Source organism: Montipora capricornis, chromosome 3, assembly GCF_036669925.1.
Source record: "Montipora capricornis isolate CH-2021 chromosome 3, ASM3666992v2, whole genome shotgun sequence".
Taxonomy (NCBI): domain Eukaryota; kingdom Metazoa; phylum Cnidaria; class Anthozoa; order Scleractinia; family Acroporidae; genus Montipora; species Montipora capricornis.
Genome location: NC_090885.1, coordinates 61,946,858 through 61,962,721, shown reverse-complemented (window position 1 = coordinate 61,962,721; position 15,864 = coordinate 61,946,858). Strand labels below are relative to the sequence as shown.

At 41.8% G+C, this 15,864-nt stretch overlaps 1 protein-coding gene across 1 annotated transcript in view; it reads left to right on the top strand.

Moving 5' to 3' along the window:
• LOC138043634 (erythroid differentiation-related factor 1-like) overlaps positions 1-15,584 on the top strand; it is a 38,027-nt gene extending 22,443 nt beyond the window's left edge. The window contains exons 17-27 of the mRNA XM_068889994.1: positions 117-186; positions 1,325-1,516; positions 2,671-2,727; positions 5,107-5,172; positions 7,122-7,536; positions 8,343-8,562; positions 10,156-10,395; positions 11,094-11,229; positions 11,547-11,705; positions 12,621-12,788; positions 13,391-15,584. Of these exons, the coding sequence (XP_068746095.1) occupies positions 117-186; positions 1,325-1,516; positions 2,671-2,727; positions 5,107-5,172; positions 7,122-7,536; positions 8,343-8,562; positions 10,156-10,395; positions 11,094-11,229; positions 11,547-11,705; positions 12,621-12,788; positions 13,391-13,996 (2,329 nt within the window). The 3' untranslated portion in view covers positions 13,997-15,584. The remainder of the gene's footprint in view (positions 1-116; positions 187-1,324; positions 1,517-2,670; positions 2,728-5,106; positions 5,173-7,121; positions 7,537-8,342; positions 8,563-10,155; positions 10,396-11,093; positions 11,230-11,546; positions 11,706-12,620; positions 12,789-13,390) is intronic.
• The last annotated feature ends 280 nt before the right edge of the window (positions 15,585-15,864 follow it).

Sequence of the window (15,864 nt, the reverse complement as noted above, 5' to 3'; positions counted from 1 at the left end):
TGTCGATAGACACAGGCGCATTACATACACTTCACCCCTCCCCCTGACCCTCTTTCCCCTGAGTAGAGAAGACATCTCCAAATTGATGCTACTGTCCTTGCGTCTTTTTTTTTCAGGGAGCAAGTGACCGTTCGTCAGTTACTCAATAACTGCCTTACTCTCCTTGATAATGACAAATTTCCAGAGGTGAACTTGATTTCTTTTAATTTTCTACAGTTTTGGAACTTCCCGCTTGACTTATCTTTAGCGGTTTATTGGGCGACCCGGAAAAGCGTACCCCGTACCGGTGGCTGATTTGGCTGAGCGCCAGACTACCATGCAGAGGGTCGCGGGTTCGGGCCCTTGCCGGACGAACTCACATGGTCTAGAAAACTGCAGAGGAAGTGCTATCTTTGTAATTTCATCTGCTAATGGGTAGATTCTTAAGTCTTTTTGACATTACACCGTAGGTTCCGCCTTTCTCACAAGCCGGGCTTCTGTGTTGACCCTGTGAGACATTCGGTTCGGTTTGGTGCCTACTCCCTCTAGCAATACGCAAGAGCAATTTAATAATGCCAATAGAGGTTTTGCACCGCAGCCATGTCGCATGGCAGAAACAATGAAAATGTTTTGCATTAGAAAGAACATTTCTTACCATAGGAAAAAGAATCTATTGTTCCTGCCATGCAACATGGCTGCCGTGCAAAACCTCTATTCTCCCTAGCAATACGTGGCGAGCTTGGCGTCAAGTCTTTGATTGCACTCACGTGATAAGACGGCCATGTTGGTGCCAAAAAAAAAAATAGAAAAATGTAGCTCATTTTTTGCATAATAATAGAGTCAAATTCCCAAAAGACTTTTTCTTTATTGTTCTTTCCACCAACATGGCCGCTGTGACGTCAGATGCAAGGAAGACCTTAGACAGCAATAGACCTTATTCATAAATGGCGGTCAATTTATAATTCTTTTGTCGAAGTGCAAATTAGCCTACCAAGCCTTGATACCCTACAGTGAATTGAAGAGAATTCTTGCTCTAAAATGAGGCTTGGTAGGCTAATCTGCACGTGGGCAAAAGAATTATAAATGTGACCGCCATTTATGAATAAGGTCTATGACCAGAACCAGGTTGCTGACCAGCGGTTTTCGTTAAAACAATGGTTTGCTGGGGATGCTCAGTCTCGCGGGCTCAGAAAACCTGGTTATGGTCATTGTTGTTTGAGGTTTTTCGTCGGAAAACGCTTATGGTGTATGAGGTCGCATAATCAGAAACAGGCAATCCTTTTTTTCGATTAATAGCATATCAGGATCAGGATCAGTCAATCTTCTTTCTCCAATTTAATTTTAGATCTTCTCCTCGGCAAGTTACTTGCTGTCCGAGTTGTATTCACCGGATGACGTACATGCATTGCCTGGCATTAACCTTGACGATGATGACCAACGGAGAAGTGAAGAAGAGGAAACCTACGACGATGAAGCAAATTCTACGGATTCTGTACATGATAAATGTGAAGGACAGGATACAGCGGTGGCTCTAAAGGTACACGATTTACGTGTTGACAGAGCGGTTTTTGGTTAATAAGTACCGCGAAAATTAAACCAGTAATGTGACAGCAGGCGTACAATCAATAGGCCACGTTCGTATTATCAATATTCACACATGGCTACGAGGCTTTATGGTTAATTAACAATTAGACCCTTCGCCCGCAAGGCCTACGCGTCAATAGCCCATGGGACAAAGAAAACAGAACTAAGGCCCGGTCCAAACGTCGAACTTTTATGAGTCGAATCGAATGCAAATGAGAAAAATCTATTGTTTTCGCTCATTTGCATTAGATTCGGCACATGAAACATTCGACGTGTGAAGCGGGCCTAAGCCGTGAAATCTGACCATAAAACGTCGTAGCCATGCCTGAATATTGATATACCGAACTAGGCCTATAGGTGGTCATGTTACGTCGTCGCCGCCATGTTGGTAGGCAAAAAGAAAAGATCTCTTATTATCTGTTCGTCCACCAGCAACTGTACATTGCAGCATTGTTATCTGTGTCTCTCTGGAGATTGGTTGCAAACAGCGATCTTGCAGAGCAAACATATGCGCTCGGCGCAAACCCATGCTTGCATTTTTACATTGTAGAAATTTTGAGGAGACTGGAATAAGCGCAGGGATTGTGTAGGGGCTGTTAGGTACTGGTGGGTGAAAACCGAGATTGTAATGCTGAGGGTAAGGACTGCTTGTTCTATTGAGGGGTTGAGGCCAAGACAAAAACAACTCTATACACGTGCACTTTCGGGGTATGTGATCTAGAACATCCACGTGAAATGCGGCATTTGTACTTATGTACAGGTTCTTTTACGACAGGTGTTCTGGTACACGCAAGTGCACGTGCGACATGCGTCTTAGCCCATTTCTTTGGCGTCCTCTGCAGAAACACAATGCTAAGAGTTTTATCTCTAGCGTTTGTGAGGAACGCCAGCTCTGACTCGACTGTTTAACACTATTTTCATATCGAAAATGCTCTTCCTAAAGGCCTGGAGAAACGGCTTCCACATTTGCCTCAACATCCTCAACGATGTTGACTGCCGAGGGAGGGGCAAACGGTTTTAACACATCAACATTTGATTCAATGGGCAAGGTTATGTATGTTTTCGTTGAATATATAAGTTCTTATCAGTGGTGTCTTTTGTTTGCAGTCACTAGATGTTACAAAGTTATCATCGCCTGTAAAGCAGCAAGGTGATTGGATCAAGGTGAGTCCATGATTATTTGTAGTATTTCTTGCGTCAAATCATTTTTAGTTTTAGCCTGCAACGCCGTGTTTCTTTTCCTAACTTTTTTTATTTGAGCAATATTTCCGTACATTTGTATCAAACGCTCAGCCTCTTTCGCTAGGGACGACCTCAAGCAAGGACTGCTTCAACAAAAACTAGAACGTTCCATTATCGCGACGATTTTCCCATCGAGTGATGTAAAATATAGGAAGTGTTCATATATTTGAAATGCAGAAATTAAAATACAAGAAGGTTGAAGATCATCGTAGTTAATCAGTAACTTACCGGGCTGTTACACTCTGCAGTTTTTCTTGCAATTTGTCTCGCAATTTTGTTGGGACAAAAGTTCTCACATTGAGAAACAAGTTGCTTGGTGGGTGTTATTAACTTATACGAGTCAACGTTTCTTGCAACTTGTCTCGTTTTCGATGATCACGTGAGGTTACAGGAATATATATTTTCATTGCGACACAAGTTGCAGGACATATGTTACACTACGCAATGATCGAAAAATTAGTTGCGGAAAGTATACCTCAATTCCACTTTCTGCTGCTTGTCTCGCCATGGCGTTGCGAGGTAAGTTGCACGAAAAATTTTTATGTGACAAACATATTGGCTGAGAAGTTAGCGTGTTAGCTTTTAAGTGACAAGTGTACGAAAAATTTTTGATGTAAACGACTCATCACATGAAATGTGGCAAATACTTGCGAAAGCAAGCAATCATTGACAACATGGACACGGCGCACAAGATAAAAAAATGGCTAAGTCTAAGTCTGCAGGGTTTTGTGCAATAACAAAAATCAAATTTTGTGTGGAGATTTTTTATTTGGTTTCAAAACCATAGCTTACTGAAAATACAGAGTTTACGAACGTTTTACCATGAACAGGTTACTGAGAAAAATTAAGAAGAGCGAAGGTACAGGCAGTGTGGCAGGAGATGCATACGTAACAATGGAAGGTTTTTATGAGTGTAGATTCCTTCTTTTCCCTTCGCTGTTTTGCAAGACTTTACCCTGCCGCCATCGGCGCTTCTTTTTCTTCAATCCTAGAAACGCGATAATGGCCGCCGTCTCAACCTCTTGCCTGTAAGAGCTATATTTTAGGAGGACGATCAAGCAGTCTCGCCTTGTTTCTGCGTATGTTTGCTGTTCAAAATCATTGCTGACGCACTTAACTTGGAACTGTTAACAATTATTTGTTGTGCTATCTACACGATCAAATAATGTATTTGCCACATAAAAATTGCACATAAGGAGCAATTTAATTTTTGGGCATCTTGACTCGGATGTCTTACCGTATTTATTCGATTAAGCGCCCAGGACTAACAACTCATTGTTCGGTTTTCACATAAATCTCTTTAGCTACCACTTTCGATATATTAAAATTCAGTCCTAAACAAAAGGCATCATGTCGAGGCTCTGGGGAATACATATAAGGCTTTGTATGAGTTTATTCCCCAGAGCCTCGACATAATGCATTTTGTCCAGGACTGAGTGTTAATATATTCCAAGCGATCATGAGGTATGATCTCTTGGCTATTCTCAATCAACTTCAATGTCATCGTCGCTCAGCTCAATAAGTAAACTTCCTGGTGCTGCCTCCTCGACATCCGACAGCGTAACGTCAGCAAATGGGTCAGTCGCGCGAGAAGCTGTCTAAAAATAGCTACATCTGTAAAAAATGCCGTTACGTATAGAAAACCTAGTAATGGGGTTGAAGGCTTCTGTTAAGCCCCATGCAAATGGCCTTAACATTGTTGGCCAACATTGTTCCAACATTGCAACATTGTTCGCCAACAACTCCAAACATTGCAACATTGTTGGATAACAACTCCCAGCATTGCAACATTGTTGGCCCACAACTCCCAACATTGCAACATTGTTGGCCCACAACTCCCAACATTGCAACATTGTTGGGTAACAACTCCCAACATTGCAACATTGTTGGCCAACAACTCCCAACATCGTTGGGTGTTACATGTTGCGTCCGTTGCATACCCTCCATTTGCGTGTTGTTGCGTGTTGTTGAGAGTTGTTGCACGAAGACATTTCCTTTGTTCCGTGATCGCCGAAGCGTAGCGCAACAACCTTGGATCCGTTTGCACATTTCCTCCAACATTGCTGGGGCCACGCGCGCGCGTTACATAAGGTCTCCATGGTGATAATTTTAGGCATTAACATTTTGAAAACAAGATGGCAGCCGACTGATTTGTAAGTTTACTAAGTCTTATGGGTCATATCCTTCCACTGCACGTTCTTACATTGTTGGGCCAACATTCTTACATTGTTGGGAGCTGCCAACATCATATGTGGAGAGCCAACAATTCCATAACATTTTTATCCTGTCTCTGTTGATCAGGTTTCGAAGCCGTTACCAAGCAACGTCGAAGAACGGTGCAAGGAGGCTCTGTCGCATATCATTAAGGTAAGTGAAAAATACATGGTTACCTTAATAAACCATTTTCGAAATATCAATATTCATCTTGATAGTGAGGCAGAGAAGACAAAAACAATTCTTGGTTTTCACATGACGTCACGGCCGCCATATTGGAGTCTCCAAACAATGAAAGACCATGAAAGGTCATGAAACGGAGGCCATGTTGGAGTCCAGATCCAATCCTCCGGGAATTGCACTCTATTATTATGCAAACTTTGTATTTTGTTTTCGTTGAAAAACGTATCTGTTGATCACGTGAGTGAAACCCAAGAATAGAAACAAGTTGTAATGAATATGAAAGGTTTAGCATATAATCCGCTTTCCTTTTTTTGGATACCAAGAGCACTTGCTAAGTTATAAATGCTTTCTTCACACAGTTTTAAACCGCACAAAAACATCCTTTTATTAGTGAGCGCCACCACAGGAAACCCGAGTATCTCGAGATGCGCAGAACGTATGCGTGATAATAGTAGTAGGCTTGGAAAGAAAATATAGTCACAACAAGTTGCAAAATTGTTGAGACACTTTCATTAAAAAACACCTTTTCTAGCTTCCAATGCCCGCCGTATCTAGAATTTAAACCTTTCCCATTTCCTCTCCCCCCTCCCCCTTTCAATGTTGACTGCTTAAGTTCCCAACATTTTTTTGTCTTGCTAGCAACACTGATAAGGGGGGGAGGGGGGCTACAGTGTGAGAGATAATAGGGAAATTAATTACGCCCCAAGAAGGTGAAGTGTCTCCACTATTTTTGCAACTTGTTGCAGCAACGATTACTGTTTGTTCAGTCGTGAGCTTGTATAGCCCACCACTAGGCCTTGGCGGATTGTGCTCCTAAAAGTGGCATATTATGCTACTAGCAGTGCTCGAAATTTTGCCAAATTATGCCAAAATTATGCTCCTGATTTCTGAAATTATGCTCACAAAATGACGTAGATTCTGTACATATAGGCGCGCAATAACGATACCAAATGTTGGAGTCGTATGGCAGTTGTGCTAGCTTAAACAATCCTCACGTGAAGCCGGATGGGAAACCAGAGTACCAGACTCTTTCAAAAGGTTAACCGCGCACGCAGAATTTGCCAAAAGAGGCCTAGTATCTAAGCATATCAGAACAGAGTCAATACTACTGTTAACGTAGCTAAAACACGCATTGCAAGAATGAATTACCGAATTTTATGAATTTATGCTCCAAAAAGTGCTAAAATTGGCTAATTATACCGTGGCAGTTCCTGTTTAAAAAATTATGCTTTGCTCCAATTATGCCAAAAATTATGCTAGCACAATCCGCCAAGGCCTACCCACCACAGGTTCTCTACTGATTGGGGTCATTGTAAATCAAATGTAATTAAGGACGGTGCCTACTAATTCAAAGGTATTTTTGCGCGGTTTACTGAATATGCGGGAAAGGCAGATCTTAACAAGTTTTACTGAAATCCAAAAAGAAAATTGGGGTAACCACGCATTTTTCGAAGATAATTAATCAAGAAGATACGCTTGAAGATACAAAGCAATGTATGGCGTTCTTTTCCAAATCGAAGCTTAATTTTCTCAGAAAAATGCATGATTACCCCCAATTTTCTTTATGGAAACCAAGGACACTTGCTAAGTTCTACTTTCTCCGCATAGTTTTAATCCGCGCAAAAATATCCCTGTATTAGTAAGCACCACCCATAGGAAATCCGAGTATCTCGAGATGCGCAGAACGTACGCGCAACAACAATAGTAGGCACCGTCCTTAAAGCGCATCTTCTTTCTTCCAAAAGGAGACTCTGTCAGAAGATTGTTTATGGGCTTTTACCTTGAATATTGGATTGGAATCAGTAGACTATTATCCATTCCAGCTTGATGCATTATGCACAAATACTCGAGGCGTCTTCATCGCGAAAATTTCACCTAATCAATTCTTCGTCTAATTTTCATTGCCTTGTTCTCTGTAGGGCCTTGCATGTGTAAGGACGCATTTAGCAACAAGCAGGCAAGTCGACGAGCAAGACCGTCATATCAACACCAATAACAGCTCCATATCGGAGTGCTCCTCCTCTCAACCACAGTCTCCACCGCGCGCAAGCGGGACACCCGACTCCAGTCCCACTCATGCAGTGATTCCATCTTATCAAAACCGCCTGCAAGCCTTCAAGAGAAAGAAAAGCCCGCTGATTCTAAAACGTCCGATTCGTTGGCAGGAGAAGAATGCAGGACTGCTTTTCCGTAAAGCGGGAGCAGTATATCACTCGTTAGCTTGTATGTTTAATTCCAGTGGCAAATTCGGCCGCGGGATGCGGAACTGTAAACTCGCGTTCAAGTGTCTCGAGGCCTCGCGGGTTTTTAGAGCGCAGTCTGACATTAAGCAAGGTAGTAAGTTTGTTTTAATTGTTTAAGTAGTTTTGATTTGTTTGGCTAGTCTTTGTTGTAACCTATTGGTGTTTTTGGCGTATTCGCCCTCGGCGACGTCTTCGTTGCTTAACGAGATCCTCCACTCCGACTAATGAATAATCTTAAACCCAACAAAATAACGTTTGCAATCAAATTTCTGCAACAATTTTCTTCAAAAAGTTGTCATGTCGAAAAAAAAACAAAACAAAGATGTTCAGACTCGCTTATATTCCCTTTCAAATTTGAAAACCAAAACAAGCGTTCTTGGAATTCATTTATGCCCGATACAAAAGCTGTCATTGGCAAAAGTTAGAAAAAATTTGATTGTAAATAATAAACAATATGTTCTGTGGTTTAAAGTTATTTTCTTGCTCTAGTGGAGGTTTTCTTTAATGCCCTATTCGTTTGCATCCACGTGATGAGACGGCCATGTCGGTGTACAAAAAAACAGAATAGTCAAATTCCCAAAAGAAATTTTACTGCATTGTTCTGTACACCAACATAAATAGCCGCCGTGACGTCAGATGGAGTCTGTCAATTGTGGTAGGTGTTCCACTCCCTCCCCCCTCCCGTGTCTGAACCCACGTGGTTGTTAACAATTGGAGACTCGGACGAGTGGTGGGCCAAACTAACCGAAGATACATGATGCACTTCTTCAAAAGTTGAGAATTCACGTATAGTTTTTGTATACGTTTCTTTGCAAGTGTGCATTACAGCCACAGAAGAAAATAAGTTAGAGAATTTTAACGCCAATGATTTGAACTCGTTTTATCCGTTTTGCACAGGTGACGAGTTGTTGATCTCAACGATGTTTGTTTGTGGAGACTCGTATCTAATGCTAGCAAAATGTCAGGAGAATTTAGCTGTTCATCAGGAGGATTACTTTTTCAAGTCCGTAGAGGACGAGTTTATTTCGGAAGTGGCAGATGGGTACATTTCCATTCCGGAGGGGCATTCTTCAAGTGTTAAATTTGTTTGTGATTTGGAACAGAATATGCTAAAGAGGTAAGAGTGGTGAAGGTGTTTGGTTCATGGGGGAATAGGGCATTTTACAGTTGTTTGCTCAGCGACCTAGCCTATGAATGGCAGCGAGGCTGCCGGTGACCTTGTATTCACTACTTGCACAAATCCCATAATACACCTCTTTTACCCCCCAAAAATCTGCATGCATTGCTTTCGACTTCTCTTGCTTTCTCCCACGAGAAATTGCAAACAATGGTTATGCAAAAGTTTTGGGGGGTTAATAGAGGTATATTATGGGATTGTGTAACCCTAAACCCTAACCCCCACTGTTTTTATCATGTAAAGTGTGTTGTTGTAATTCTAATTAGTCCATATTAACATTACAAAAGCACGGAGGTTTGTATCAAAACAGGGTCACCGGCAGCCTCGCTTCCATTCGTAGGCCAGGTAACTTAGCTACAACTGTAAAATGGTCTATTGTCAATAGGCCATTTTACAGTTGTTTGCTCAGTGACCTAGCCTATGAATGGCTTTGAATACAGACATCACTTCTTTTATCATGTAAATTGTGTTATTCTAATTCTAATTAGTCTACATTAGAAAAGCACAAAGGTTTGTATCAAAGTATGGCCACCGGCAGCCTCCCTTCGCATTCTTAGGCCAAGGTAACTTAGCTATAACTGTAAAATGGTCTATTAGAGGCTTGCAAAACGGAAAGGCGGGTTTAATGTCCAACGCTGGACAAAGCTAAGAGGGGAATAAGGGAACTGATGGCGTCAGTCTTTTTACTGTGACCCATTTACATCCAGCTTTGGCTGTAAAATGCATCGTTCTATAAATTAATTGGCGTCAAAAGTTCAAAGAACTTGTAAAATTTCGTCATCTTTCTAATTGTAAGTGGTTGCTTTCGATAATCAGTGAATTATTAGTCGTCAAAAACTCATAAATTTCCAATACATTCTTTGTAAAATCTAGAACTTTTGACGCAACAGTACTCAAAGATTATGTGGTATAATGGTACTCAGCTTCTCAAAGATAAGATGTAATAACAATGAATTGTATCAGTCATCCAGTTGAGCTATATAATAAAACGAAAATAATTCACTTACTGGAAAATTAAAGACGAACAAGAAAGGGGGGCTACGGTTCGTGCTATCGCACACTTGGGACCGTGCGTTACGGGACGTGCCGAGTCAGCTATCACGTGACACTTGCGTGACCCAAGCTGACTCGGTAGTTTCCCGATGAACGCCGTGTGATATGGCCGAAACGTCGATCGTTCGTCTATAATTTTCCAGTAAGTGAATTATTTTCGTTTTATTATAAGGTGTAATGCACTGTCGATATTAGTAGCTTTTAATCATCGAGTAGAAAATGAAGGAACGTATTAATTAACGACGGCGACGTCAACAACAGACGTCAGAGAAAATTGGAAGTGAGATTATTTTTAATCTTTCAACTTTTGCTCGTAAACTGAACTATGAAGGAACTGATCGACAATTTGCGTATGAAGAAAAAATGGAATGAAGAAGCGCTGATCGCTATTAAGTGAATTGCATTTGGAGCTGATTTGACAAAGCTGAAAAATGAGGTCAAACAGGTTATTCTGATGAAGTCTTTATATTGACATTCTAGCGTTAGCTTGTATGATGCTGCTCTCCAAATCTGCACGGCGAACACCAAAATTAATCTGGTTGTGGACATCACAAGACGACTGGGCAATGTCAAGAACGAACTAGGGGTGTTCTACATGAACAAAGCCGCTGGTCTAATTGATAGCGGCGCGGAGCCCGCGTTAAAGGAACGGGATTTATGGAAGAAGAGCTTTTCAAATTTTGAAAGCGGGATCCGTACTTTTGATGTATTGGATGACAGGTTAGTCGTACTAAAGCAAGGCATATCAGGGAGCATAATGATTACCACAAATAAGAGGCGAAACAGTTAATTTTAAAGGAAGGGGTATTCATGTTCTGTTAAGTATGAATCTATAAATGGTTCCCCGCTAAGTAGAGGCACATAAATCAGTTAGCCGATCAAACCAATCCACTTCGATTTATTTATCGATTAAATTAATGTATCGTTCCAGTCAATCAATCCAGTCCAAGCTTTCAATTTCATCCGTTCATTACTCCGGTTAATTGAATCGATCGAGCGATCGATCGATGGATCAAGAAGTCAATTATTCCCAAATTGAAGCAAGGAAATGTAATAAGTTGCAGCCACGGCAAAGCGGATTCGTGAGTGTTTTTGGAAGAGAGAGTAATGTCCGTATAAACTCCTGTGAGTGTTTTTGTAGTGTACGAAATTAAAAGACAGAAGAAATGTCGCGTCCCAGCATTTTTTCCCGGTTTCAAGTACACTACACAAATTAGCTAAGGAACGCACAATTTGTCAGGCCGGATTATGAGTCTATGAAACGACCACTCGCGCGGCCTATCACCCTATGGCCCTGACGCCCTTCGCAGTAAGCCATAAATTAACTTGCGGTTCACAATAAGATCTTCGCACATCAGGCTTGTCTCGGATGTCTGGTTATTTTATTTTGTTAAGTTATTTCTTTTCTCTTTCCTCAGTGCAAACAAGGCGTTACTTTTGTCCAACCTTGGCCGACTGATGCGATTGTGCGCTCAGGCCGTCGGTGGCGTTCAATCGAAGCTCACTGGAAGACGGGGGGAGTTCAGCCAAGAAGAGAGGGGTTACTTTAACAAGGTCATTGTTGAGATTAAAAAAAAAAAAATTAGTTTCTAAAGAAACTGTGGTGCTGCGTCGGTGGGAGATTGAAACAGAAATTTATTTTATCAAACGAGTTGATAAAAGTCAAATAGCCACCGTGAAAGATTTGGAAAGCTAGCTTAGCTTTCCAAATCTTTTACGGTGGCTATTTGACCTTTATCAACTCGTTTGATAAAATAAAAATCATTGTTGAGATACCTTGTAGCTTTTCGCAACTTTCGCAAAATGCTCGGCTCTGTTACGTTTAGGCCGTGGTGGCGTCATTTATTCATTCATTTTCTTCCATCTTTTAGGCCTTTGAATTCTACAACAGAGCATTACGGTGCTTGGCCGAGAGGAAGAAGAACCCAGAGGTCTGGGACACAGTCACGTGGGAGCTGTCTGGCTCCTATTTCACCATGGCTACACTGCTCCAGGATTATGCTCCTCTGTCTTCCTATGCTCAGGAACAGGTGATGTTTGTTATATTTCAGTGCCAAACGTTTCGCAGGCTGACAACGTAACGTTGTTCCTAATAACGCACATTTGAGGCAGGTGGTATTCAGCAGTTCGCCTTGACGAAGGTTTAACGGTCGAAACGTCCACTTTCAAAATTCTTTACGGTGGACAATTTCCCATATCAACTCAGTCGATTAACCCATTACTGTGTTTCAATACCCCACCGACGCAACACCACAGTTTCTTTTGAACCTAAACATCTTTATCCATTTGGTACTCAACAATTCCTGCAATTTTTTGCTTCCGGGTGCAGGCGGTGTTTTGTCATCTGGTCCGCTTTCATCGGACGCTATCGTTGCGCGATGAGTCGTCGATTATTGCTTCACCCTTGTTTTCTATATCATCTACTCGCTAGAAATTGTTCAGCAATCGTTCCTCCTATTTTTGCAAGGAATCTGCTACCTCGGGCGGTATGCAAGACTTATGCCCAGTTACCACCCGGTTGATGATTAACATTAAACATACCCATAGCAGAAAACTCCAAGGGCCGACGTTTAAACTGGCGAGACTGGAAGCTGGTTTCTCAGCGTGCGTTAGTTCGTCGTCTCGTGGCACTTATGTTGAGAAGTGCACGTAATTTTAAATGCATGCTCAATTCTCCTAAACATTCCTGAAAGTTATTGCCTATTGACAACAAGGTTGCCTATTGACAAAAAAGGGTTATTTTGGACACTCGAAAGGGTTTGCGTCTGCGCGAAAGTGCAACCATTTAACCGCCTTGTCTATGCGCAAACATTTGACCGCCTTGTCTGTGGGCAAACATGTTGTGTGGGCAAGCTCGGAGTTGCTAGCTTTTTGCTCCACAACACTGATAACAAACAGAAGCTGAATGATTTTACCAGCTCAAATGTCCAACATTTCACCAACAGGTTGAACAAGAAGTCACTGAACTTATGATGAAGGCGCTCCGTTTGTGTGAGTCTTTCTACCCGACCTCAACGTGGTACTTCATGCAGTCTCCAACGAAATTGGGTTATCGGATTTTTTCGATACACCACCGTCTTGCTTCTCTTTACCACAATTCCTACAGAAATCAGGTTGGTCGTCTTAGTCATAAGATCTGTTTAAGGGTTTGATTTTGCAACATTGTACTTCGTTCCTCTTTGCTTGAAATCGGTGACAACTTGGGTTTCATCGGCTTTATCGAGAGGTTAAACACAGAATGCTCCAGATGAAAGATTGAATTTTCAATCAATCGTTGGTGAACTGACAAGTAAATGTGGTTACTAATGATCACGAAGAAGACCGAAATAAGCGCGGCAACTCGACAAATGAAAACTAAGCGCGTTGAAGTGTGGGAAAAGTGAGACGAAAGTGCCCAGGACACTCTTGGAAGGGAGACAGAAAAAATTGGTGTTTTTTTTCCTTCCTAGTACCTTGTTTTTGGGCTTTTTGCGGTGAAGAAAAAAAACGCAGTGAGAGTCAAATACGTTGTAAACTAAACAAGAGCGACGTGTCATGCAGTTACATGGCCGAGTGTACGCACTTTAAAATAAACTGAAACACAACTCAGCTCAAGGGAGATTAAATGGAGCAGTCTGTGTAGTAGGTCGGGGGGAGGGGGGGGGGGGGGGTGGATGGATATTGGGCCAAGACGATCGGCTATAACCAGGACGTTCTTCATCATTGTTGCCCTTAGGTTGTTGACCAGTCAAAGAAAAAAGCGCGATCGCTCGCTGAGCTTCATTATGGCAAGGCTTCCTCGTGTGTACGAGCCGAACATTATCCCTGTGAGTACATACGAATCTGCTTGGAACAAGTTGCCATGTGTGAATACAATGTTACTCATCACGGTGGCTCAGCGGCAGCTATCCGGGCCTTACAATCCGCTTTGGAGCATTTGTTTGTATCTAAAAATGCTTTGAAATATGCGGCGACGTTAAAGGAAGACAAAGAACCTAAAAGCCCTTGCGAACGAAGCGCAAACATGGCGGGAACAGTAGAGGGTAACGAAAGACCAACAGACTGTAATTTGGAAACGAATTTCGATGAGTTGCGCAACTTGGTCCCGATCATTGAAACCCGTCTTATGAATGTCTTGAAAGAACTAGTGAAGGCGCACACAGCGCTGAAAAACAAAGGGAAAGGAAATAAGGACTTCGGAGGGCTTGACACGGCTAAGCGGATGTACTCTGTGGCTCTACGAAGGAGCGGTTCAAAGACAAACGAAGATGTTTTCGCGAAGTGTCAAATAATAGCAGAGACGATTGAGAACTTGGAACAAATTAAGAAAGAGGCTAGTTGATAGTTTTAGATGTATTCCCTTGCTACAACGACGAGCGGGCTGTTCCAGAGCAATTGATGTCCGGGAGTTGTTAAAAGCTATGAAGCGAACTGGGAAATTGGGAACTGTCAAGTTACTTGTGTTATACTTTGGTGCTTGGAGAATTGTTTTTGGTACAAGGAGAAAGAGCGTTGCGTTGAAGAATATCTTCTGTCAAGACACGTTTATCTCGCAAAAAAGCGATCCATATCTACAAAGAAGCAGTTAACATTGAGACTGTATTGGGTGACGAACATCCGATCTAATCTGATCACACGAATGCGACTTGCAAACAAGTCATTGAAACACAAGAGTGGGTAAAAAAGAAGAGGAAGAACAAGAAAGACGAAAAGAATATCTGCCCGTCCAAAGCGCTCAGGAGATGTCGGCTTCCCTTCCGCCCTTCCGGTTCCTAATGAAAACATGGAAAATACCTGTGAACAAGCGTTACTTTTCATATCAACTCCATGTTATGTGTGGTACACTTTTTTTCTTTATATATTAGGATATCCTCTCTATGGACTCTCCAACCGTAAACCATCAAAAAGATACTTTTGTCCACCTAGTACAGCCGCGAACGAGATTGTTGAAATCGTGAAATCACGATAGCAGAGATTTGCATTTCGTTGACGTAACCGTTGCTTAGTAGCGCGAGATTGGGGAAATTAGGAAACGACGACGGCTACGACAGCGATAGAGAGGTTTTCAATTGAGTGTCGAAAGTAATTAGCGAATTGCTTTGGTTTTGCATTACATCGCTCATTGATTGGTTCAAAGTTCTTGCGCCACTTTTTCAACCAATCAGAAGTGAAACCAAAACCAATCGTGGCCCGCGCGAGCACATTTTCCCGCGCTTTGTGTTGCCTACGTGTAATTACTTCGAGTTTTGATTGGTTTACTGGATTGTCTCCGTCCTTTCTGATTGGCCGAATTACTTTGGTTTTGGTTTTACGGCACTCGATTAAAACTCGCTCTAACTCGACAAAATAATAATATAATTGGTTAGAAGAGCACACAGAGCGCTTTTCAAATGACTGTCGAAAGTATTTCCTCGATTGCAATTGCTACGCTCAGTGATTGGCTTAAAAATCGCGCGCCAGTTTTTCAAACAATGAGAAGTGAAACAAACCAATTGCGACTTGCACGTGAAGATTGTTTACATTACTCATTAACACGAGTCGAAGAGAGATAACTTTGGATTTTTCAACAGTAAATTGTTTTAATGTAACCCAAAATCATTCAGATAGTCAAAACTTCCTATTTATGATCCATTTCCTTCGCTTCTGTGCTTGTCAACATTAAGACTTGCGGTACTTCAGGGTCACGTGTTCACAAGTTTGTCTCTGCATCTCATGGATGTTTGTATTTTCAATTACAAACTTTGTTTTGATTGGCCACTCTACCTCACCGTGTAAATAGTTCACCCCGAAGTCAAAAATAGATACGTTTCGTTTCTGAGGAAACGAAACAAAAAGGAACTTCCACTAAGTTTAATATGGTAGTTTTACTGTTAGTAGCCCTAAACTTTTAAGCAGTGCAAAACAAAATTAAAACGGAAGTAACGACAAGATAGTTGAGTTTTTCTTTAATACATTTACTTCGGCCATCGTATATGTTATAACTCTACTTGGCGTATCACTCCGATCCCTCCTGATCCTTCCTGACGGGTAGTGGGTAAAAGCCCGATACTCGGGTTACCCCCGAAGGTTTTGAAAAGGTACAGAGGGTAGAGGAAAAGCTATTGTAGACTAAATGTCTAGTTGCGCAACAGTTACCATGACCTGTATCTGTTACGGTTTTGAAGCAGCTGCGATCGTTCTTCGTACTGTTGCTTGGTCTGTTGTTCTCCT